The sequence below is a fragment of the Podarcis raffonei genome, chromosome 16 (assembly GCF_027172205.1).
Source record: "Podarcis raffonei isolate rPodRaf1 chromosome 16, rPodRaf1.pri, whole genome shotgun sequence".
Classification (NCBI taxonomy): domain Eukaryota; kingdom Metazoa; phylum Chordata; class Lepidosauria; order Squamata; family Lacertidae; genus Podarcis; species Podarcis raffonei.
Genome location: NC_070617.1, coordinates 8,062,822 through 8,083,499, shown reverse-complemented (window position 1 = coordinate 8,083,499; position 20,678 = coordinate 8,062,822). Strand labels below are relative to the sequence as shown.

Below are 20,678 nucleotides of genomic sequence, written 5' to 3'. Positions count from 1 at the left end.
GCCAGGTGTGGCAAACAGGATGCAGGGGACAGGTGGGGAATCTGTTGCTAAGCAACAAGAGGCCAGGGACCGCTCAGTGGGATGATGGGACTAGGAGAGATGCTGGAGTTCTGGCCGTGTGTGTGTGTGTGTGTGTGTGTGTGTGTGCTGGATTGAAATTGAGAGGTTTCTAGCTGTAATGATACATAAGAACATAGATGGGGGGAAAAGGGTTTGAAAAATAAGGTAATGTTACAAGCTGTAATGCTTTAAATGAAGGATTTGCTGAACAAATAATCTTAATTGGGATAGGAGAAGTATGAGGAGGTCTGAGAAATTTGTTATCTAAAAGTATGGTTTATGAATTTTATGCTTTTGTTTAATGTTTCTGTTTGTTCTGTTTTTGTTTGTTTGTTTAAAAAATTGGAAAATTTAATAAATATTCTTTAATATATATATATATATATATATATATATATATATATATATATATATTCTTCTGAAGTTCAGCATGCCTGACTTCGTCCTTAAAACCAGCAGAGAATGGAGCTGTTTTTCAGCTGTTTTCTTGGAGGCCGAACAATAAACCTCTTTGTGTACAAAATACACAGAGAGAGATCAGGAGAGAGAGAGAGAGAAGTAAGGGGAGGTAAGGGAGAAAAATTGGCCCTTCGGCCTTTCAGGCTGCGGCAGGGTTGGGTTTGGAAAGGGACCCTGCAAAGGCAATAATTTTGAATCCTTTACAGTGGTACCTCGGGTTAAGAACTTAATTCGTTCCGGAGGTCCGTACTTAACCTGAAACTGTTCTTAACCTGAAGCACCACTTTAGCTAATGGGGACTCCTGCTGCTGGCGTGCCGTCGGAGCACGATTTCTGTTCTCATCCTGAAGCAAAGTTCTTAACCCTAGGTACTATTTTTAGGTTAGCAGAGTCTGTAACCTGAAGCGTATGTAACCTGAAGCATATGTAACCCGAGGTACCACTCTACTGGGAATTGAACGAGATCTACACCCAGTATAGGCCTGAACAGCCACTTTGTTCTACAGAACAGAGCTGTGCATTTAGTTCACTCCACACTTGCAAGGAATCCGTCATTCAGGGTGGCAGGACCTAATCTCTGGAACTCCCTGTCCTGTGATATTAGGTAGGCGCCTTCGCTGTTTCTGATGCCTGTCTTAAAGACTCCGTTGCTTTCAGCAGACCTAACCAGACGTGTAATTTGGACCGGTAATTATATTTTATAATGTTTGTTTTTTCAGAGCTGCTGATTTTGCTTATCTTTGGATCCATTTTGGGTTAGCTTCCTCTTACTGTTAGCTAAGTTCAGTTGCCAGTTCCAGCAGCCAAGCCCTTTTGATATTCTTACAGAGCCTCCATATCCAGGCACAGTCTATCTCGTTCCCTAGTTCTTAGGGGCATTTTGGCCACTGTGAGAACAGGATGTTGGACAATGATGGGCCATTGTTCTGTTCAAGAACTGGGCTTTTCTGATGTACTTAATTGTCTCCGCCAGTCCTTCTGGCACTCCGACAATCTCCCCAAGCCCTATTGATAAGAATGACCAGAAACTGTTTTTATACGCAACAACAGCCGCGAGGCTATTGCAGGCCCAGGTGTGGAAACAGCAACAATTGCCAACAGTAGAAGAGTGGCACTACAAGGTTATGGAGTATGCAGAAATAGCCAAACTAACACCAAAAATTCGACATCAGGGAAATTCTATACATAGAATGGGGGAAATTTATGTTATACATAGAGAAGGTGATGTGAAATAGGGAAACCAGTAGAACTGAAATAATCCTCATAACGGGAAAATACAAAGAAATTTATTGGACAATAGTATCAAAATGAATTAAAAATGTACCATATTTTTCGCTCTATAAGACGCACCAGACCACAAGGCGCACCTAGTTTTTGGAGGAGGAAAACAAGAAAAAAAAAAATATTCTGAATCTCAGAAGCCAGAACAGCAAGAGGGATCGCTGTGCAGTGAAAGCAGCAATCCCTCTTGCTGTTCTGGCTTCTGGGATAGCTGCGCAGCCTGCATTCGCTCCATAAGACGCACACACATTTCTCCTTACTTTTTAGGAGGGAAAAAGTGAGTCTTATAGAACAAAAAATATGGTATATTATGACCAAGGTCGAACAGTATTTGTAAATGAATACAGACAGACATCATGGATTGTATATATAAAAAGAGTTATTTGTTTACAGACATTTCATGGACAAAAATTGAAGAAGAAAAGCTATATACAAAATGGATAAAGACAATGCGAAAAGTTAAAGACGACACAAAATAGCAGGAAGAAGGAAGGAGGGAAGTCAGCTCTTGAGAGCAAGAATAAACGTAAAATGTAATGTAATGTATGTAATTATAAAAAAACCAATAAAGATCATCTTAAAAAAAGAAGAAGACATTCTCCCCACGCCACGCCAGCCACCCCTCCAGGCCCCGGACGCCAGTCAGCCCACCACAAAGATACTTCTCTTGTTTGACAAGAGAGCACCCTGAGCCGGCTTGGAATAAGCCCATGGTGGCTCAGCGGAGTCCTGTCTGGGCTTGCAGGCCTGAGGGGAGCAGCGGTGGGGCAGGCGGGGAGCAGGGGTGGCTCAAGAACGCCTGCGCTCAGCAGAAACTTTTGCATCCTATTGAAAATGCAGCCCTGGCAGTTTCATTCAAAGGCAAAACTCTCTCGGGTGCTCAGCGTGAGCTAGACAGGGCTGGGGCTCAATTGGTAGCCGGAAAATCAGGCCACGCGACTGGAAGTTTCTACTCTTTCACATCTTTTACAGCGAGAGAGGGTGGCTGCTATGGGCAAGGCTGGGGTGTATGGCCCTCTTCAAAAAAAATTATTGGTTTTACAAGTTTATAACAAATATAACATACGAAAAATAAAAAATAAAAACAAGAAAAATAAAGAAAAAAGAACATACAAATAAACACTTAATCCTTCTAAGATCCAATTTAGTTTTCATTGTTAACTGACTTCCTCAAACCCCCCCAACTGAATTCCATTGTATCCCCTTGTAACAGTTTCCCAATAACAAAATTTACTTTTTCAGATTACTTCCTTTACTTCTTTTCATAGTTTCTCCCACAATGTTTTACAATTTAGTCATATTCTATTCCTAAGCCAAATTGATAAATTCAAGTAGCTTCTACTTATCTTATATTACAACATTTAGCTAAATAATCTTTAAATTTCTTCCATTGGGGTGTCTGGCCCTCTAGGCCGCTCTGTCTGGCCCTTGTAATGTTCCCCAAGCCACGCCCCTTAAACACAGGCCACGCCCCCCTCACCAGCCCTGCTTCTCACATGCTCAACATATTATCTGCATTAGCTTAATAACCACTTTTGTCTCTTTATGGCTGCTGTAAGTTCCAGAAATGATTTCCTGAAGCTGACTACACCTGAAGCCAGCACGTCAAATGCGGCCCTCCGAGGCTGTTAGCCCGGCCCTCAGAAACCTCCCCAGGGTCACGCCCCTGTTTTGCACACTCCCCCCCCCTAAACCCTATAAATTAATAAATGGTGGGGTTTTGATGATTTGGGATGTGAAGGGAGAAACGCCAGCTGCAGAGGAATTCCTGGGCTAGCATTTGCAAAAAATAAAATAAAAAAGGAATTGCCCAAGCCAGGGCCATTAAGAAGCTATGCAGGGCCATTGAGGGCACAATGCAAGAGAACTGTTCTCCCCCCCCCCCCGTCCTGAGGTGTGAACAGAGACTGGGCGGTTTGGAAGGTTGCATGGTAACTGGGTGTGAGGTGACAGGAAAAGAGGTGTTTTCGGAAGAAGGAAGAGTGGGATCCATCTTTGGCAGGCTGGCTGAAGGTTGCTTGCAGTGCTGCGGGGGACAAGCCCCTCATGAAACGACCATGCTGTAAGATCTGGACTCCCTCCATGAGACTGAAGGTGTAAATAGGTGAATAAACCATATTTCTGAAAGCTACACCGGTCTCCGCCATGTCTCAGTTCTCCAGAAGAACACAGACCCTGGAAGATTGCCTGGAGCCCACTGGGATCTTGCTATCGCTCAGCAAAGCGTGGGGATCAGTGCCAGATTGATGTATAAGCTAAACAAGCTATAGCTTAGGGCCCCACTCTCTTGGGGGCCCCCAAAAAAATTTAAAGGAGAAAAAAACCCTCAGATATTTTCTTGGGGGGAGCAAAGAGACCTCAACCCTAGAAATTGGGTCCTATGCCTAGAGAAAAGGGGACTTTGGTAGCTGTGGGAAAGCAGCAACATTCAATCTCTGCAACTGCTTCATAGGCGCAAGACCTACTGATGAGCATTCGCTGTGCTCACTAGGCCTGACATCCCTGTGCAAATCCTGTTTTTTTCTAATAAAAAGTTAACTCCCCTTGCTTTGCGTGATTTACTGCTGGCTTGATCCTGACACTGTGGTTTCCAGCAACTGATGTTCTAGGGCTGCCATAATTCAAACAGTGAAATATTTTAGTTTTGCCCAAAGTTGTCGAGCTTTGTTGGCAAGGCTGCCGACTGATATATCAAGGAAATGCTGGTTTTTCAAAATCATGGTTAGTAGCCGTCGATAGCCTGCTCCATGGCTGCTCCACCCTCTTTTGCCTCTGGCATGTGGTCCCAGGAAGGCCCTTGGGCTGAAAAATAGCAGAATCATAGAATTGTAGACTTGGAAGGGACCCACAAGGGTCATCTAGTCCAACCCCGTGCAATGCGTGAATCTCAGCTAATGAAGCTCAAGACCACCCCTCCATACATCATACATACATCACAGAAGGGGTGTAGCTCAAGACCACCACCCCAGATACATCATACCTACATCACAGAAAGGGCGGTCTACAGCAGAAATCTGAGTGCTTTGTTTACCTCCTGTCTGCCAGGTTACCTGTTTAATGGTCACTTGATTGGATTGCCTGGGAGCCTGGCCAGACTTTTGTAATGATAAATACTTAGTTCCTGAGTCAAATGTGCCCTTAAGACAGGATTTGTGAAGGAAAAGACAACGGGGAGGCTTTTCCATTTTCCTTTGACCTTGCAGAGAAAACATTTGGTCAGTTTGGGAATCAAAATGGTTTCAGGTCGGTCTTCCTGTGTTGATCTATGTACGTGCTTGGTTGGTACACTTATGAACATTTAACATATCTCTAAGACCCCAAAATTCCTATCACAGCATCCAACCTCTATTTAAAAGCATCCCACGAAGGAGAGCCCATCACTTTCTGAGGTCATCCATACCATTTGTTCCCCTGGCCCTAGAATGATGCAACGGAAACATTCATAGAATCATAGAATCTTAGAGCTGGAAGGGACCCAAGGGTCATCTAGTCCAACCCCCTGCAATGCAGGAATCTCGGCTAAATCATCCACAGCAGATGGCCAATGAGGGCCTACAATACATAGCTCAGTTGGCTAGAGTGTGGTGCTGATAATGCCAAGGCTGTAGGTTCGATCCCCGTAAGGGACAGCTGTATATTCCTGCATTGTAAGGGGGTTAGATGGTCTCTTTAAATCTGAAGGTTCATTATTGTTCCACAAGATGTGTATTTCTTTAAAGGCCAGAGCAAATAACATGACTTAGTTTTACAGCTGTGAAGCAGTATAGCAGGTGCTGTTAAGTTATGTTGATTAAGCTGTTGGGTATAGTATATAAAGAGCAGCAAGTAGCTCTCTTAGTACCCTGGTGGACGGGTCATGCTTCTTGATATACAGTGGTACCTCGGGTTACATACGCTTCAGGTTACGCACTCCACTAACCCAGAAATAGTGCTTCAGGTTAAGAACTTTGCTTCAGGATAAGAACAGAAATCGGGCTCCGGCAGCGTGGCGGCAGCAGGAGGCCCCATTAGCTAAAGTGGTGCTTCAGGTGAAGAACAGTTTCAGGTTAAGAACGGACCTCCAGAACAAATTAAGTACTTAACCTGAGGTACCACTGTATTGTAAAAAGGTAAAGGGACCCCTGACCATTAGGTCCAGTCGTGGCCGACTCTGGGGTTGCAGCGCTCATCTCGCTTTACTGGCCGAGGGAGCCGGTGTACAGCTTCCAGGTCATGTGGCCAGCAGGACTAAGCCGCTTCTGGCGAACCAGAGCAGCGCACAGAAATGCCGTTTACCTTCCCGCCAGAGCGGTACCTATTTATCTACTTGCACTTTGATGTGCTTTCAAACTGCTTGGTTAGCAGGAGCAGGGACCGAGCAACGGGAGCTCACCCTGTCGCGGGGATTCAAACTGCCGACCTTCTGATTCTGGTTTAACCCACAGCGCCACCCACGTCCCCTGATATATTGTAATTTAGTTTAAAAGGAGTTTTTGTTTTTATGATTAAAACCTAGCAAAAGTTATTTTGCGTTTCTTGAACGTGTGGTCTCCCCAGCATGCCTTCTGCAGTGCAACTAATCTGCAAATAGCCAACAAGAAAACCCTCAGGGTCCTCAACTACCGTATTTTTTGCTCTATAAGACTCACTTTTCCCCTCCTAAAAAGTAAGGGGAAAAGTGTGTGCGTCTTATGGAGCGAATACCGGCTGCGCAGCTATCCCAGAAGCCAGAACAGCAAGAGGGATTGCTGCTTTCACTGCGCAGCGATCCCTCTTGCTGTTCTGGCTTCTGAGATTTAGAATATTTTTTTTCTTGTTTTCCTCTTCCAAAAACTAGGTGCATCTTGTAGTCTGGTGCGTCTTATAGAGCGAAAAATGTGGTATGTCCTTGTATGAGTCTAATCTTGCCTCCCTTCTCTCCCCTCCGAAAAAATAAGGCGGCAGCAATGAAACAAACCCAGTGAAGTTTTAAAGCAAACTTTATTGTGGAAAGAGAAAGAGGCGTGGAATAATCTCCATCACGGCGGAGCCTCCAGATCAGAGAGGCGTCCTCGATGGGGCCTTTGTGAGGGAGAAGGAGAGAACAGGCGCGAGGCTGAGCTCTCAGGTCTCCGGCCTGCACAGACACCACAATTGCCCTTGATTCTGCCCCACCCCTCAGATCACTTGCCCCTGGGCATCTTGTCGGGATAGCCCTGGAAGAAATCGTTGCACATCATGGCCACGCAGGCCAGGAAGACGGCGTACTCTTGGAAGTCCACCTCGTTGTCCTTGTTGTTGTCTAAGTTGCTCATGATCCTCTGGAAATTCGTCTCGTCCTTCTTTTTCTGCGGGAGGGAGGTTGGATTTCATTGGTGGGGGAGGTTTAAAAAGAGATCTGGGGTTGCCACGATGCGGCCGGGAAGGAACGGGGGCTCTCCGACCCCTGCTGCATTGTGCAAGAGCTTTTGTCTCGCCAGCTTCGCAGGGGAAACCGGCTGTTTATTGCTGAATCGGAACGAATGCCGATTTGCAGAAAACCCAATTGACATTCATTCCGATTCAGCAGTAAACATTGGGGGGTAGTTCCCTGTTGCCCCAGCCACTCTGGGCTTCTTCTAGCCCCAGAGGCTAGGATGCAGAGAAGGTCTAACCTTTTTGCATGTACGTGTTTTTAATTATTGAGGTACCATATTTTTCTCTCTCTATGACGCACTTTCCCCCTCCTAAAAAGTAAGGGGAAATGTGTGTGCGTCTTATGGAGCGAATGCAGGTGGGAGGCTCTGCTCAGCGCTCCCTTTAAAGAGCCCCGTGGAGCGTGTGTGCGGCTCTTGGGGGCTTTTCCCCGAGGAGGGAGAAGGGCTGCCCTTCTCCCTCCTTGGGAAAAAGCCCCCAAGAGCCGCACACACACTCCACACACTCTTTAAAGGGAGTGCGGCTCTTGGGGGAGCCTTCATCCCCCTGCCCAGGAGAGGCTTCGCACGGCTATCCCATAAGCCAGGACAGCAAGAGGGATTGCTGCTTTCACTGCGCAGCGATCCCTCTTGCTGTTCTGGTTTATGGGATTCAGAATATTTTTTTTCTTGTTTTCCTCCTCCAAAAACTAGGTGCGTCTTATGGTCTGGTGCGTCTTATAGAGCAAAAAACGCAGTAAGTAGTGCCATCTGCTGCCTTGGTAAAGGGTTGCTGAAAGGCACACCTTTCAATTACGTCTGTCTCTCTGCCTTGCTTATGCGCCCTGCTTCCCCATTGGGCTTTTGTACAGCCTGCACATGGATGGAGGACGATGGACACTCATAGCCACCAGACTGCTCCAATGGCCTGGAGCGCAAGGCACACCCATCTGCCAGTTGGGTCTTGCCCAGGGATGGGGAGCCAGTGGCCTTCCAGACTCCAGCTCATGTCAGCCCCAGCCAGACTGGTCAGGGATGAAGGGAGCTGCAGCCCTGGCCATATCTGGAGGGCCACAGGGTCCCGCACCCCTGTCCCGGACACATGTCCCAACCAATCAGGGATCACCCATTAAAGGCACACACAGAGGTGTGAAGCAGGAATGGGGAGCCTGTGGCCCTCCAGATGTGGTTGGACTTCAACTCCCATTAGCCTCAGCAGGCACTGGCCGATGGTCAGGGATGCTGGGAGTTGTGGTCCAACAGCAACTGGAGAGCCCATAGCTCTGCATTAGAAGACACAATTGGGATAGATGTCGGAAAGGCAATTGCCAGTCTAGTTTAGGGATAGGGAGCCTGTGGGCCCACTAGATGTTGCTATATTCATGATCCATGTGACGGTCACCTCCAGGCTTGATTACTGTAATTCACTCTACGCGGGGCTGCCCTTGAAGCTGTCCCAGAAACTCCAGCGGGTGCAGAATGCTGCAGCGAGGCTCCTCACGGGGTCTCTGCCATGGGAGCATATTCCCCCAGTGCTTTTCAAGCTGCACTGGCTCCCGGTGGAGTACAGGGTCAGATTTAAGGTGCTGGTTTTGACCTTTAAAGCCCTTCACGGCCTAGGACCCTCGTACCTACGGGACCGCCTCTCCCGGTCTGCCCCATGGAGGACCTTAAGGTCCATAAATAGCAACACCCTAGAGGTCCCGGGCCTTAAGGAAGTCAGATTAGCCTCAACCAGAGCCAGGGCCTTTTCAACACTGGCTCCGGCCTGGTGGAACGCCCTGTCTCATGAGACCAGGGCCCTGCAGGATCTGATTTCTTTCCACAGGGCCTGTAAGACAGAGTTGTTCCGCCTGGCCTTTGGCTTGGAGCCAATTTGATTCCCTCCCCCTCTTTCTTTTTTTCCTTTCTCCTCCTGTGATGAGGCTGCATTTTAATGTTTTAATGTTTCAATATTTTAATTGTTGTATTTTAATCTTGTTTTTAAGTTGTATTCATTCAACTTGTTTTTATTATTGCTTGTTAGCCGCCCTGAGCCCGGCCTTGGCTGGGGAGGGCGGGGTATTATTATTAATAATAATGATGATGATAATAATAATAATAATAATAATAATAATAATAATAATAATAATTCCAGCTCCCATCAGCCCCATCACCCATCAGTCAGAGATGATGAGAGCTGTAGTCCATCTGAAGGGCCACAAGTTCCCTTGTCCTGGGCACATGTCCCAACCAATCAGGGATCACCCAGAGATTCGAGTCCTCATGGTTCAGAATAAAGGACAGTGTGTCTCCAGAGTTTCAGGAAAGGATTCTGTTGCAGCCCCACCTGGAGAAGGCAGGGATCGAACCTTCTGCACCCAAAGCAGATGTTCTACCACTGAGCTGCCACCCTTCCCTGAAAAATAATGTAGGTTTCTAGACCTCATGGTCCAGTAGCTCTCCAGGATTTCAGGAAGGGATTCTTCTGCAGCCTTCCCTGGAGATGCAGGGGACCTTCTTGAGAAGGAGATGTTCTCCCCCATCGAGGTTCCCTCCTTTGACTTACCCCGAGGAACCCAGGCAGCTCCTTCAAGAGGAGCTCCTTCAGCTCCGCCTTGTTCAGCTTGAACTTGTCTCCTTCCTTGCCGGAGTAGTTGTGGAAAGTTGTGACCATCACCTCCAGGGCCTTCTCCAGGGGACTCGCCATTTTCGGATGCTCTCGGAACCTGGCAGTGGCAGAAGAGCGAGTTGGGAATGAGAAAGCTGGTCAGGTGGTGGACGGTGGTGGCGCTTGCCCATTGAGACTGGCTGGGCAGACAACAGGGAAGCCAATGGGAGGCGGAGCCAGAGCCCAGGAGAGGCGGAGCCAACTAATTCCGCCTTTGTCCTCATCCTGCTCCTCCTCCTCCCTTCTGCAAAGGCAACACTAAGGCTACGTTTGCACCAGATATTTAAATCACTACGATACCACTTTAAACACTCATGGCTTGCCCCAAGGAATTCTGGGAGCTGCGGATTGTTATGGGTGCTGAGCATTGTTAGGAGACCCACCCTGCCTGCCTCCCAGAACTTCAATTCCCAGAGTGGTTTGACAAGCAATCCCTTTTCTTCCCAGGGAACTCTGGGAATTGTAGTTCTGAGCCCCAAATGGTTGGAATTTGTATTGCAACATAATTTACATATTGGAGGAGATTCTTGAGAGTCCCATGGACTGCAAGAAGATCAAACCTATCCATTCTGACGGAAATCAGCCCTGAGTGCTCACTGGAAGGACAGATCCTGAAGCTGAGGCTCCAAGACTTTGGCCACCTCAGGAGAAGAGAAGACTCCCTGGAAAAGACCCTGATGTTGGGAAAGATGGAGGGCACAAGGAGAAGGGGACGACAGAGGATGAGGTGGTGGGACAGTGTTCTGGAAGCTACCAGCATGAGTTTGACCAAACTGCGGGAGGCAGTGGAAGACAGGAGTGCCTGGTGTGCTCTGGTCCAGGGGGTCACAAAGAGTCGGACAAAACTAAATGACTAAACAACATCAACAACATGGGAGTCATGTAGACATATCTAAGGGTCAATATACTCATTTGAAGCATGGTGCAAGTGCTGTCAGTCGCATTATAGTCTATCCTTCGTTGACAAGTCAATGCAAAGCAGCTAAGAAAGTTCTGGCTAAGACAATTGGAGATTCTCGTAAGAATCCATCAGAGGAATCCATGCAGATTTTGATCAAGCGTACAGTAGTTTGGGATACAAGAGTCTGCTCAACAAGAAACTGAACATACAAAAACCCAGTGGTAGGAACTGGGGCTTCTTGTAAAGGAAAAGAGAGGATAGAGACAAATTCTGGGAACTGGTGGCCTAGGGTTTAAATTAAGTGAGATAAGGCGGTGGGAGAAATTTCAAATTGCCAGCATCGACTGCAGGTGTCTGCTATAGATCCAAGGGCTATGAAGCAATAGAGCAATGAGAGACTGAGTAGGTTTAAATGGTGGTACGACTGATGCCTTTAAAGCATCACGAGGAATGAATCAAGGCTGCATTCTGGTTCCTGCTCTTTTAACGTCTATATTAACGATTTGGTGCCATATTTAGCCAACGCAAACTTCCCCACTGCAGTAATTAGGACAGAAAGATCTCAGTAGTGATGTGTGCAGATGATTTAAGACCAACAGTATGATTTTTGGCAAACATAGTCCTAGGTATAAATGCTGCCTAGAAAGGGACACAGGTAGCGCTGTGGTCTAAACCACTGAGCCTCTTGGGCTTGCCGATCAGAAGGTCGGCGGTTCGAATCCCCGCGATGGAGTGAGCTCCTGTTGTACTGCCCCAGCTCCTGCCAACTTAGCAGTTTGAAAGCATACCAGTGCAAGTAGATAAATAGGTACTGCTGTGGCGGGAAGGTAAACAGCATTTCCGTGCGCTCTAGTTTCTGTCATGGTGTTCCATTGTGCCAGAAGCGATTTAGTCATGCTGGCCACATGACCCTGAAAGATGTCTGTGGACAAACACCGGCTCCCTCGGCCTGAAAGTGAGATGAGCGCCACAACCCCAGAGTCGCCTTTGACTGGACTTAACCGTCCAGGGGTCCTTGACCTTTTCCTTTTTTACCTTTGCTGCTTAGATCAGCAAGCTAGAGGACAAATGCGCTCATTTAGAAACCTGGGTGTAGTCTTTAGCGAAACCCTCTCTTGGAAGTGTCATATGGAGACAGTGAAAATCAAAGCAGAGAAAACCATAGGGGCATTGATGAAGTTCTGTTGCAACAGCGCAGGGCAGGTGATTGAACCTGCCCTAAAGATATTTGGTAGCAAAGTTCTTACTCGAGTGCTCTATGTTGTTGAAATCTGGAGCTCTGATTTGAATGCTTATTAAAATTTTGTAAATGCTGCAGAATGCATATTTTTGCAAGCTATAGTGTGGTGTGGTGGTTAAGAGCGGTAGACTCGTAATCTGGGAAACCGGGTTCACTTCCCCACTCCTCCACATGCAGCTGCTGGGTGACCCTGGGCTAGTCACACTTCTCTGAAGTCTCTCAGCCCCACTCACCTCACAGAGTGTTTGTTGTGGGGGAGGAAGGGAAAGGAGAATGTTAGCCGCTTTGAGACTCCTTCGGGTAGTGATAAAGCGGGATATCAAATCCAAACTCTTCTTCAACAAGATCCATCAATCAAACAGACTTTGTCTTTTTGGTTCGCCTCAGGTGGATGACATCACTCATTATCTGTTAGCCTGTCCCTTGTATAGAGAGACCCAAGAGATCGCGCTCTGAAATCTTTGCACATACAAGCAAACAGTCCCACCCTGGCAGAAATGGTTTGGTTTCTTTTGAGTGACAATAAGACCTTTGTAACATACAGAGTGGCCCTTTATGCACTGGCTGGGGGGCTGGGGAATCAGGAAAAAGGAGTCAAAGAAAGTCACTATAAATTGTTGTGGTGATTTGGAGGTTTAATCTGGAGTCAAGCTGGATTTCAGTCTGTTGGTGTCTCTGGTAACCTTTCTCTCTTACATCATGGAGGTTGGCAAATTGGATTTTAAAAAGGCAAGGTAATATTAGAACAGCAGCTGTCAGAGATGCAGAAGAGAAACTGTGTTTTAACGCTGAGGAAAGTCTTTTTTATATTATGGATTTTTACGCGATGGGTGTACGTTCTGTATTATTTTATTAACACTGTTGCTTAATACAAGCCTTTGTCTAGAACAATAAAGGTGGATGGCATCAGAGTCTATATTTTTATTTTTCATCGCCTCCAGACTGAGGTTTGCTGGAGGGAGACCACACCCGGCTTTAGTCAACCACAGAATCTGGAGATGGCAAAAAAAAGGAAAGAGGAAACTCTGAGTCATGATGAAAGAATCGGTAGTAGAATTTGGTGGCAAAGTCAGAGGAGGCTTGAGTAAAACAGATGGGAGGGGGGAAACACCAGAAAGGGATCTGTACTTATTTGGGTGGAGGTGATACGTCTGTCCCCTAAACTGATGGTTCTTCCTCTTGATCCCAGACAGGTTTAATTGCAGTCAGTCACTGGTTTTGGAGGTCAGGAGTTGAGGAAAGCACATCGTGTGCATGTTCTGGCACACCTTTTAGAGTTAAGTGTCAAGAGGCCAGTCCTCATGACCAGAGGGTTCTACCTGGAGGGAGGGGCCGTTTTAGGGATGAGAAAATCAGCCCATTTCAATTTCCCTCAGTTCCTTATTTTGCCAAATTTAAGTTCAGCACTCCACATTTCTACATCAGCTTTCTGCCTTGATCCCCAATTAAAAACCATTTTTAAAAAAACTTTAAGAATTGACGCCTGAGCTTGCTTCCCCCTCACGAAAATTCGTCAGCAACTTAGTGCAAAATTTCGCCCAACAGACACATCCTTGGAGGTTGTTTTGCCTAATATAATGCATTCTATTTTCACGGATTAACACATTTTAAGATACACATCCCCCTAATCTATGCCTTTTTTGGGGGGGGGTGTACACATTACTTGGCTGGAGAACCGCCTAGCAAAATTCAAAGAAGTTCGAATTTCCAAAGATTGGCTGTTTTTGTGCTATTTTGAAGAGAGTGGGTCATATAGGTTGTTTGCCTTTAAATACAAACTGAGCTGAATCCGCCCTCCCCTTTGCTACCTAGCTGATCGTGATCCACAAGGAGAAAAGTCTTTTCGTGATCAGCTGAATGCGTAGTCTGAGATAGGGCAGGATAGACACACATAGCATTGCACTGAGAACTGCACACACAAACCCCTGAGGTCCCATCTGTACTGAGCATTTGAAGTATCTTTCTTTATTTAAGTAGTCATGGCTTTTCCCCCACCACAAATAATCCTGGGAACCACTGTTTGTTAGGGGTGCTGAAAGTTGCTAGGTGACACCCCCCCCCAATTCTCCACACAGAGCCCCAATTTCCAGAGCCAATCCACCTCTCTTCCTGTGAAACTGGCAATTGCAGCTCTGTGAGGCGAATATTTGCTGTCACACACAGAGAGAGACACACTCCTCATTTGAAATGAAAGGTGAGGACCAGCTATCAGGTTCTGAAAGAATCAGTGCCACACCCTTTAGCCACTGGGAAACTGAGCATGCATAGAGTGCTATTCTTGGTAAGAAAGTCCTGTTATACAGTCGTACCTCGGCTCCCAAATGTCTTGGGAGTCGAAAGTTCTGGCTCCCAAACGATAAAAAACTGGAAGTGAGTGTTCCAGTTTTGGAACGTTCTTTTGGAAGCCGAACGTCCAACTGGGCTTCTGCGGCTTCCGATTGGCTGCAGGAGTTTCCTGCAGCCAACCAGAAGCCGGGCTTTAGTTTACGAATGTTTCGGAAGTCGAACGGACTTCCGGAACAGATTCCGTTCCACTTCCGAGATACGACTTTATAGATAGATGAATAGACAGACAGACAGATAGATAGACCTAGATAGATGATAGATGATAGATAGATAGATAGATAGATAGATAGATAGATAGACAGACAGACAGACAGACCTAGGCAGCCACACCCTTTATTCACTGAGCATGTGCAGAGTGCTGTTTGGGGATGGGGAGAAAAAGCCCTGCCTGCTATAAGAACAAACCCACAACCATTAGCTGCTGGGAACCTGAGTGCATGCAGAGTTAGGCCCTTTCTGTTTGCTGAATAACAGCCCTTTGCAAGCATATTGGATTGCGTAGGAATCAGAGGCGTCTTGTAGAGTCGCTGTTCTGCTCTGTTGCTACCTGTGGTAAGACTGGCTGAAGGGAGTGGAGGGACACGACACCCATTTCCTCTGCGACTGCTAGCAGATTGCCGTGCATGACACACAGTGGAGAAACAAATTGCACCTCTGCAAAATAGGTCCGCTTTGGATGAAAACAGTTGTTCTTCCATCTATCGAATACCGGTGTAACACTAAAGAACATCTGGGGACTTGAAGCTCCTTTCCAGGGCTGGTAGCTTTAAGATCTGGGCAAGATTTCTTGTGTGTGGGCGAGATCCCACATCAAGACTCATGCTCCGAAATGGACATATTGAAAACAATGGACTTACGTAACATTGAGTTGCAGCCGGTGTCACTCCTCCTCACCGCAGACCCACATAAATTAATCAGCATGGGGTTGTATCCAACCACATTCTGCTCAGGGCCATTGCAATGAAGAAACCTAAGTTCGTGTTGATTAACTTCAGTGGGTCTACTCTGAGTAAGGCTACCATTGACTACAGCTCAACGGTGAATTTTGGTCCCTTAACTTCACCGTGTCTGCTCTAAGTAGAACTTAGTTGGGTAACCACCCTAAAAAAACCACTGATTCCTGTGGGTCTACTCTGAGTAAGGCATATTTGGCTACTCCTCCCAAGCCACAAGGAAGTTCTGCACTTCTGAAACTGCCTCTGGACTCTGGTTAGTCATGCCAGCCTCTGCACAACATCAGGCTGAAACTGATGGCCTCAGGAAGACAGCATCATCCTTGTTCTATTTAATTTAATTTTATTTTTTTAGAAAAACAGACCAGGCATGTAAAAATAACAAGCAAAACTTACCACAGCAACCAAACACCGAAGCGATCAAGGAGGCTACAGGGCAGGATATGAGGGCTTGTGACAACTCGAGCCATATTTAAAGCCTCGGCAAATCCGGCCTTTTATTTCGGTTGCAAAAAGTGTACACCCACCGGGTTCAGAAAGAGACCAATGAGGATCTCCCCAGGGTGTTTTTTTGGGGGGGGAGGCTGGTGAGGATGCGAAGGCCTTTGTGACTGCTGCCTCGCCCCTCTCTTTTGCACTCATCCCCACAGCCCTCTCTCCAAATTCCCAGACCGATTCTTTCCATCTGTCTGGCAAAGAACGGCCTTCAAACGCCAGCTTTGGAAAGGCCAGCGTAGAAGTTCCAGAAAACAGGAGCGGGAGGGAAAGCAAGGCTGGCAAGTCAGAAGAAGGGAAAAGAATAAGCAATGGGAAATGATGACAAATGCGTCTTTAATGCACCAGGTCCGCTGGTAAAATTATTTTTATTCTTGGTAGTCGCGCCTGCCCTGTGGAACGCCCTCCCAACAGATGTCAAGGAAATAAACATCTATCTGACTTTTAGAAGACATCTGAAGGCAGGGAGGGTTTTGTTTCAATGTTTGAGGTTATGCTTTTTAATACAGTGGTACCTTGGGTTACATACGCTTCAGTTTACAGACTCTGCTAACCCAGAAATAGTGCTTCAGGTTAAGAACTTTGCTTCAGGATGAGAACAGAAATCGTGCTCTGGTGGTGCAGCAGCAGGAGGAGGCCCCATTAGCTAAAGTGGTGCTTCAGGTTAAGAACAGTTTCAGGTTAAGTACGGACCTCCGGAATGAATTAAGTACTTAACCTGAGGTACCACTGTATTTTGCTGGAAGCTGCCCAGAGTGACTGGGGTAACGAGTCTGATATAGAAATAATAAAATAAAACAAAACTGTTATTGTTATTATATAAATATTGTTATTATATAAATGTCTAAGACTGATAAGTCTGAAAGTATCTAGTAGCCTCTCCTGACACATTCAACTTCCACTCTCACAGCTCGGTTTTCGGAGACAGTTCAAGACAGCAATCACCCATGATCCTTTGAGTATACAGTGGTAACTTGGTTTATGAACAGCCCTGTTAACGAACTATTCGGTTTACGAACTCTGCAAAACCGGAAGTAGTGTTTTGGTTTGCGAACTTTACCTCAGTCTAAGAATGGAAGTCGAATGGTGGAAGGGCACCGGCGGCGGGAGGCTTCATTAGGGAAAGCGCCTCAGTTTAAGAACGGTTTCAGTTTAAAAATAGACTTCTGGAACGGATTAAGTTCATAAACCGAGGTACCACTGTATAACATTTCTATGACCTTTTACAGTTCTAACTTTGAGGCTCTTTCCCTCAAAGGTATGAGATGCTAAGGATTTGTAGCTCCACTGCGTTGCTGTTACTTTTCGTTTCATCCTTTCAGAAGCCATTTTTTCTTGTTCTATCCCCCCCTCGCTTTTTGAGGCTCAAAACTGATTTCTCAAGCAACAAAATGAAATAAAGACACAGTTGATGAGAAAGAAGACTTGTCTTGAGATTTCAGAGATGGACACAGGGACTTTCCTGGCACGGTTTTTCCAACCGGGGTGAGGAACCTGCTTTGCAGCCTTGGGTGAGTTGGGGAGCCATCTTGGTTTTCATAGCAGTCGGGGCTGGACCGGAGGGCTGTCCCGGAAGAAGTCGTGGAAGAAGGTGCAGGCCGCCGCGATGAAGCGGATGTACTCTTCAAAGTCCACTTGGTTGTCCTTGTTTGTATCCAGCAATGCCATCAACTCTTCGACAGCACCATCTTTTATTTGAAGCTACAAGAGAAAAAGAAATGGAATAATTGAGAACGGAGAGAAATTATCGGGGACTGAGGGTCCCTTTCAGAATTATCAGCCTAATCTTCACCATCAGTGAATGAGGGATCATTAAAGAATTATTATTATTGTAATATCCCCCCTAAAGGTAAAGGTAAAGGGACCCCTGAACATTAGGTCCAGTCGTGGATGACACTGGGGTTGTGGCGCTCATCTCGCTTTATTGTCCGAGGGAGCCGGCGTACAGCTTCCGGGTCATGTGGCCAGCATGACTAAGCCGCTTCTGGCGAATCAGAGCAGCGCACGGAAATGCCATTTACCTTCCCGCTGGAGTGGTACCTATTTATCTACTTGCACTTTGAGGTGCTTTCGAACTGCTAGGTTGGCAGGAGCAGGGACCGAGCAACGGGAACTCACCCCGTCATGGGGATTCGAACCACTGACCTTCTGATCAGCAAGTCCTAGGCTCTGCGGTTTAACCCACAGCACCACCCACGTCCCTAATATCCCCCCTATATACATAGGAATGTAAGTTTGTCGTCATGCTGCAGTTCAAGTGGCCCCCAACTGCAGCATGATGCATAGCAGGCAGGCAGGAGGGTGAGGAAGCAATGCAGTCCAGATGAGATGTTTGTGGTTTAGAAAGGAGAAGGAGCTTGGGGAGAACTGTGGGAGGATATGCAAAGGGGTGGGCGAGGTGTAAAGGAAAGGGGGCTAGTCAGATGTGGGGGAATGATGGTTGGCAAAAAGGTAGGTGGGTTGGTGAGCAGCCCCAGCAGGCCCTAGTTGTTGCTATTGTTAGTCTTGACCGATGGACCCTTTAAGAATTATCAGCATGGTACAACAACAACGAGATGCTGGTGGCGCTGTGGGTTAAACCACAGAGCCTAGGACTTGCTGATCAGAAGGTCAGCGGTTCGAATCCCCGCGACAGGGTGAGCTCCCATTTCTCGGTCCCTGCTCCTGCCAACTTAACAGTTCAAAAGCACATCAAAGTGCAAGTAGATAAATAGGTACCACTCTGGCGGGAAGGTAAATGGCGTTTCCGTGCGCTGCTCTGGTTCACCAGAAGCGGCTCAGTCATGCTGGCCACATGACCCGGAAGCTGTACGCTTGCTCCCTCGGCCAATAAAGTGAGATGAGCACTGCAACCCCAGAGTCGGCCACGACTGGACCTAATGGTCAGGGGTCCCTTTACCTTTACCTTTACAACAACAACAACAAGATGATCATAGAATCATAGAATTGTAGACTTGGAAGCAACCATGAGGTCTATCCAACCACCCTGTAATCCAGATTGACTGGGGCAACCCAGCCAGATGGGCAGGGTATAATTATAATTATTCTTAACCTTACACGGGGCTCAAACCCACGACCTTGAGATTAAGAACCTCATGTTCTTATAATGAGTTGGGGGGGAGTTTTAAATGACTTTTTCTAAAAACCCTGAAGCTTTTCTTTTAGGAATTCTAGGTGCTGAAATCCCAAGGGAGCAGAAAAGACTATTTATGTAAGCGACCATGGCTACGTGGATGTTATTGGCCCAGAGATGGAAAGAAGATAAAGTCTTTACCAGAGAAGAATGGCAGCTCAAGTTGATGGATTATGCCAAATTGGCAAAAATGACCAGAAGAATCAGAAATCAGGAACACGAGAATTTTAATAAGGAATGGGGGGGGGATTATAATTTATCTTAAAAACCATTGTAAACAGTTTAAAATGTTAGTAGGACTGGAATAACCCTTGTAGTTTAATGGTGAATTTTGGACGTAACGGAGATGTAAAAGATTTGGATTATCATAAAAGAGAAAGGAGGAAATGATTAACAATAGGACCCACTAAGGGGAGGAGGAAAGTCCAAGAGATTCCTTGGAATCTTGTTTTTATGCTGCATGTTCAGTATGTGACTGTAAAACTTTGATTTGTAAAACCAAATAAACGAATCTTAAAATCACACAGCACATCTTCTACCAGCTGAGCTATCCTGTGTGATGATGTAATGATGATTGTGAGGATTGTGATGCTGTTGCTGCTATTAATAATAATAATAATAATAAATAAAATAAAAACAACTATTTATATACCAGCTATGAACTAAGTCCCCTTTGCAGGGCTACTTTGGAAATATACGAAACTGTCCTAAAAGGTAAAGGTAAAGGGACCCCTGCCCATTAGGTCCAGTTGTGGCCGACTCTGGGGTTGCGGCGCTCATCTCGCTTTATTGGCCGAGGGAGCCGGCGTACAGCTTCCGGGTCATGTGGCCAGCATGACTAAGCCGCTTCTGGCGAACCAGAGCAGCGCACAGAAACGCCATTTACCTTCCCGCCGGAGCGGTACCTATTTATCTTACTTGCACTTTGACGTGCTTTCGAACTGCTAGGTTGGCAGGAGCAGGGACCGAGCTACGGGAGCTCACCCCGTTGCGGGGATTTGAACCACCGACCTTCTGATCGGCAAGTCTTAGGCTCTGTGGTTTAACCCACAGCACCACCCGCGTCCCCACGTAACTGTCCTAGGCACCTCAAAATACACATTTCACAGAAATAATACTGGTGGCATTCAGAATTCCCCTCCAAAACAGGCAGATTTCTGATGAATTTTCATAAGGATTTTCACACGCACACACACATACTGCTGCAAAAATGTGGAGAATGGATCAGAACAAATTCCATCTGCAACCCATAATGCTCAGGAGACCGAGAATGGGGATGGAAGGAGACCTACGGTTTTCAGGCTGGGAAGCTCGTTTTCCAAGAGTTCCTTCAGTTCCCCTTTGCTGAGTGTGTGCCTGTCGCCTTCCTTCCGGCAGTAGCGCTGGAAGGTGCAAACCAGCCCTCCGAGGGCCTGCTCCAGAGTCTGATACTGCTCCATCGCCGATTCCTGCAAGGCAAGAAGACGGGTGGATGAAGGGGCTTGCCACTTTTATGCATTGATTAAGGACAAAACGTTTGCATCACTTCTCAAACGACGTTTCCCAAAGCCATGTAGAAATAAAAACCGTAAACAAAGGGAGGTCAGTAGTGCGTTAATACGCAGTCCCTGATTGGTTGGGACATGTGTCCAGGACAGGGCCGGGGATGATGGGAGTTGGAGTTCAGCAACCTCTGGAAGGCCACAGGTTCCTTGCTAGGGATCTACCACAGGGATGGGGAAACTTTTCAAGTCCAAGTACCAAATTTCCTTTTCCACCTTTGGCATGCCAGAGGTGGGCGGAGCCATAAGCGAAAGAAAGTGAGCAGAA

At 46.6% G+C, this 20,678-nt stretch overlaps 2 protein-coding genes across 2 annotated transcripts; both read right to left on the bottom strand.

Moving 5' to 3' along the window:
* Positions 1-6,740: 6,740 nt before the first annotated feature.
* Positions 6,741-15,794, bottom strand: LOC128403713 (protein S100-A4-like). The gene is made up of 3 exons (XM_053368742.1): positions 15,638-15,794; positions 9,700-9,859; positions 6,741-7,106 (listed from the first exon to the last, which is right to left on the bottom strand). The coding sequence occupies exons 1-3, from the start codon at positions 15,709-15,711 to the stop codon at positions 6,942-6,944; spliced, it is 399 nt and encodes a 132-aa protein (XP_053224717.1). The 5' UTR covers positions 15,712-15,794; the 3' UTR covers positions 6,741-6,941.
* Positions 15,795-16,567: 773 nt separating this feature from the next.
* LOC128403720 (protein S100-A3-like) lies at positions 16,568-20,312 on the bottom strand. The gene is made up of 2 exons (XM_053368753.1): positions 20,162-20,312; positions 16,568-17,437 (listed from the first exon to the last, which is right to left on the bottom strand). The coding sequence occupies exons 1-2, from the start codon at positions 20,306-20,308 to the stop codon at positions 17,273-17,275; spliced, it is 312 nt and encodes a 103-aa protein (XP_053224728.1). The 5' UTR covers positions 20,309-20,312; the 3' UTR covers positions 16,568-17,272.
* Between the last annotated feature and the right edge of the window lie 366 nt (positions 20,313-20,678).

Coding starts and splice junctions, on each gene's coding strand:
- LOC128403713 (XM_053368742.1), bottom strand. CDS start 15,711: ATGGCTCGAGTTGTCACAAGCCCTCATATCCTGCCCTGTAGCCTCCTT. Junction 9,860..15,637: donor TTCGGTGTTTGGTTGCTGTG/GTAAGTTTTGCT, acceptor TGCCACTGCCAG/GTTCCGAGAGCATCCGAAAA. Junction 7,107..9,699: donor AGCTGCCTGGGTTCCTCGGG/GTAAGTCAAAGG, acceptor TCCCTCCCGCAG/AAAAAGAAGGACGAGACGAA.
- LOC128403720 (XM_053368753.1), bottom strand. CDS start 20,308: ATGGAGCAGTATCAGACTCTGGAGCAGGCCCTCGGAGGGCTGGTTTGC. Junction 17,438..20,161: donor AGCTTCCCAGCCTGAAAACC/GTAGGTCTCCTT, acceptor TTTCTCTTGTAG/CTTCAAATAAAAGATGGTGC.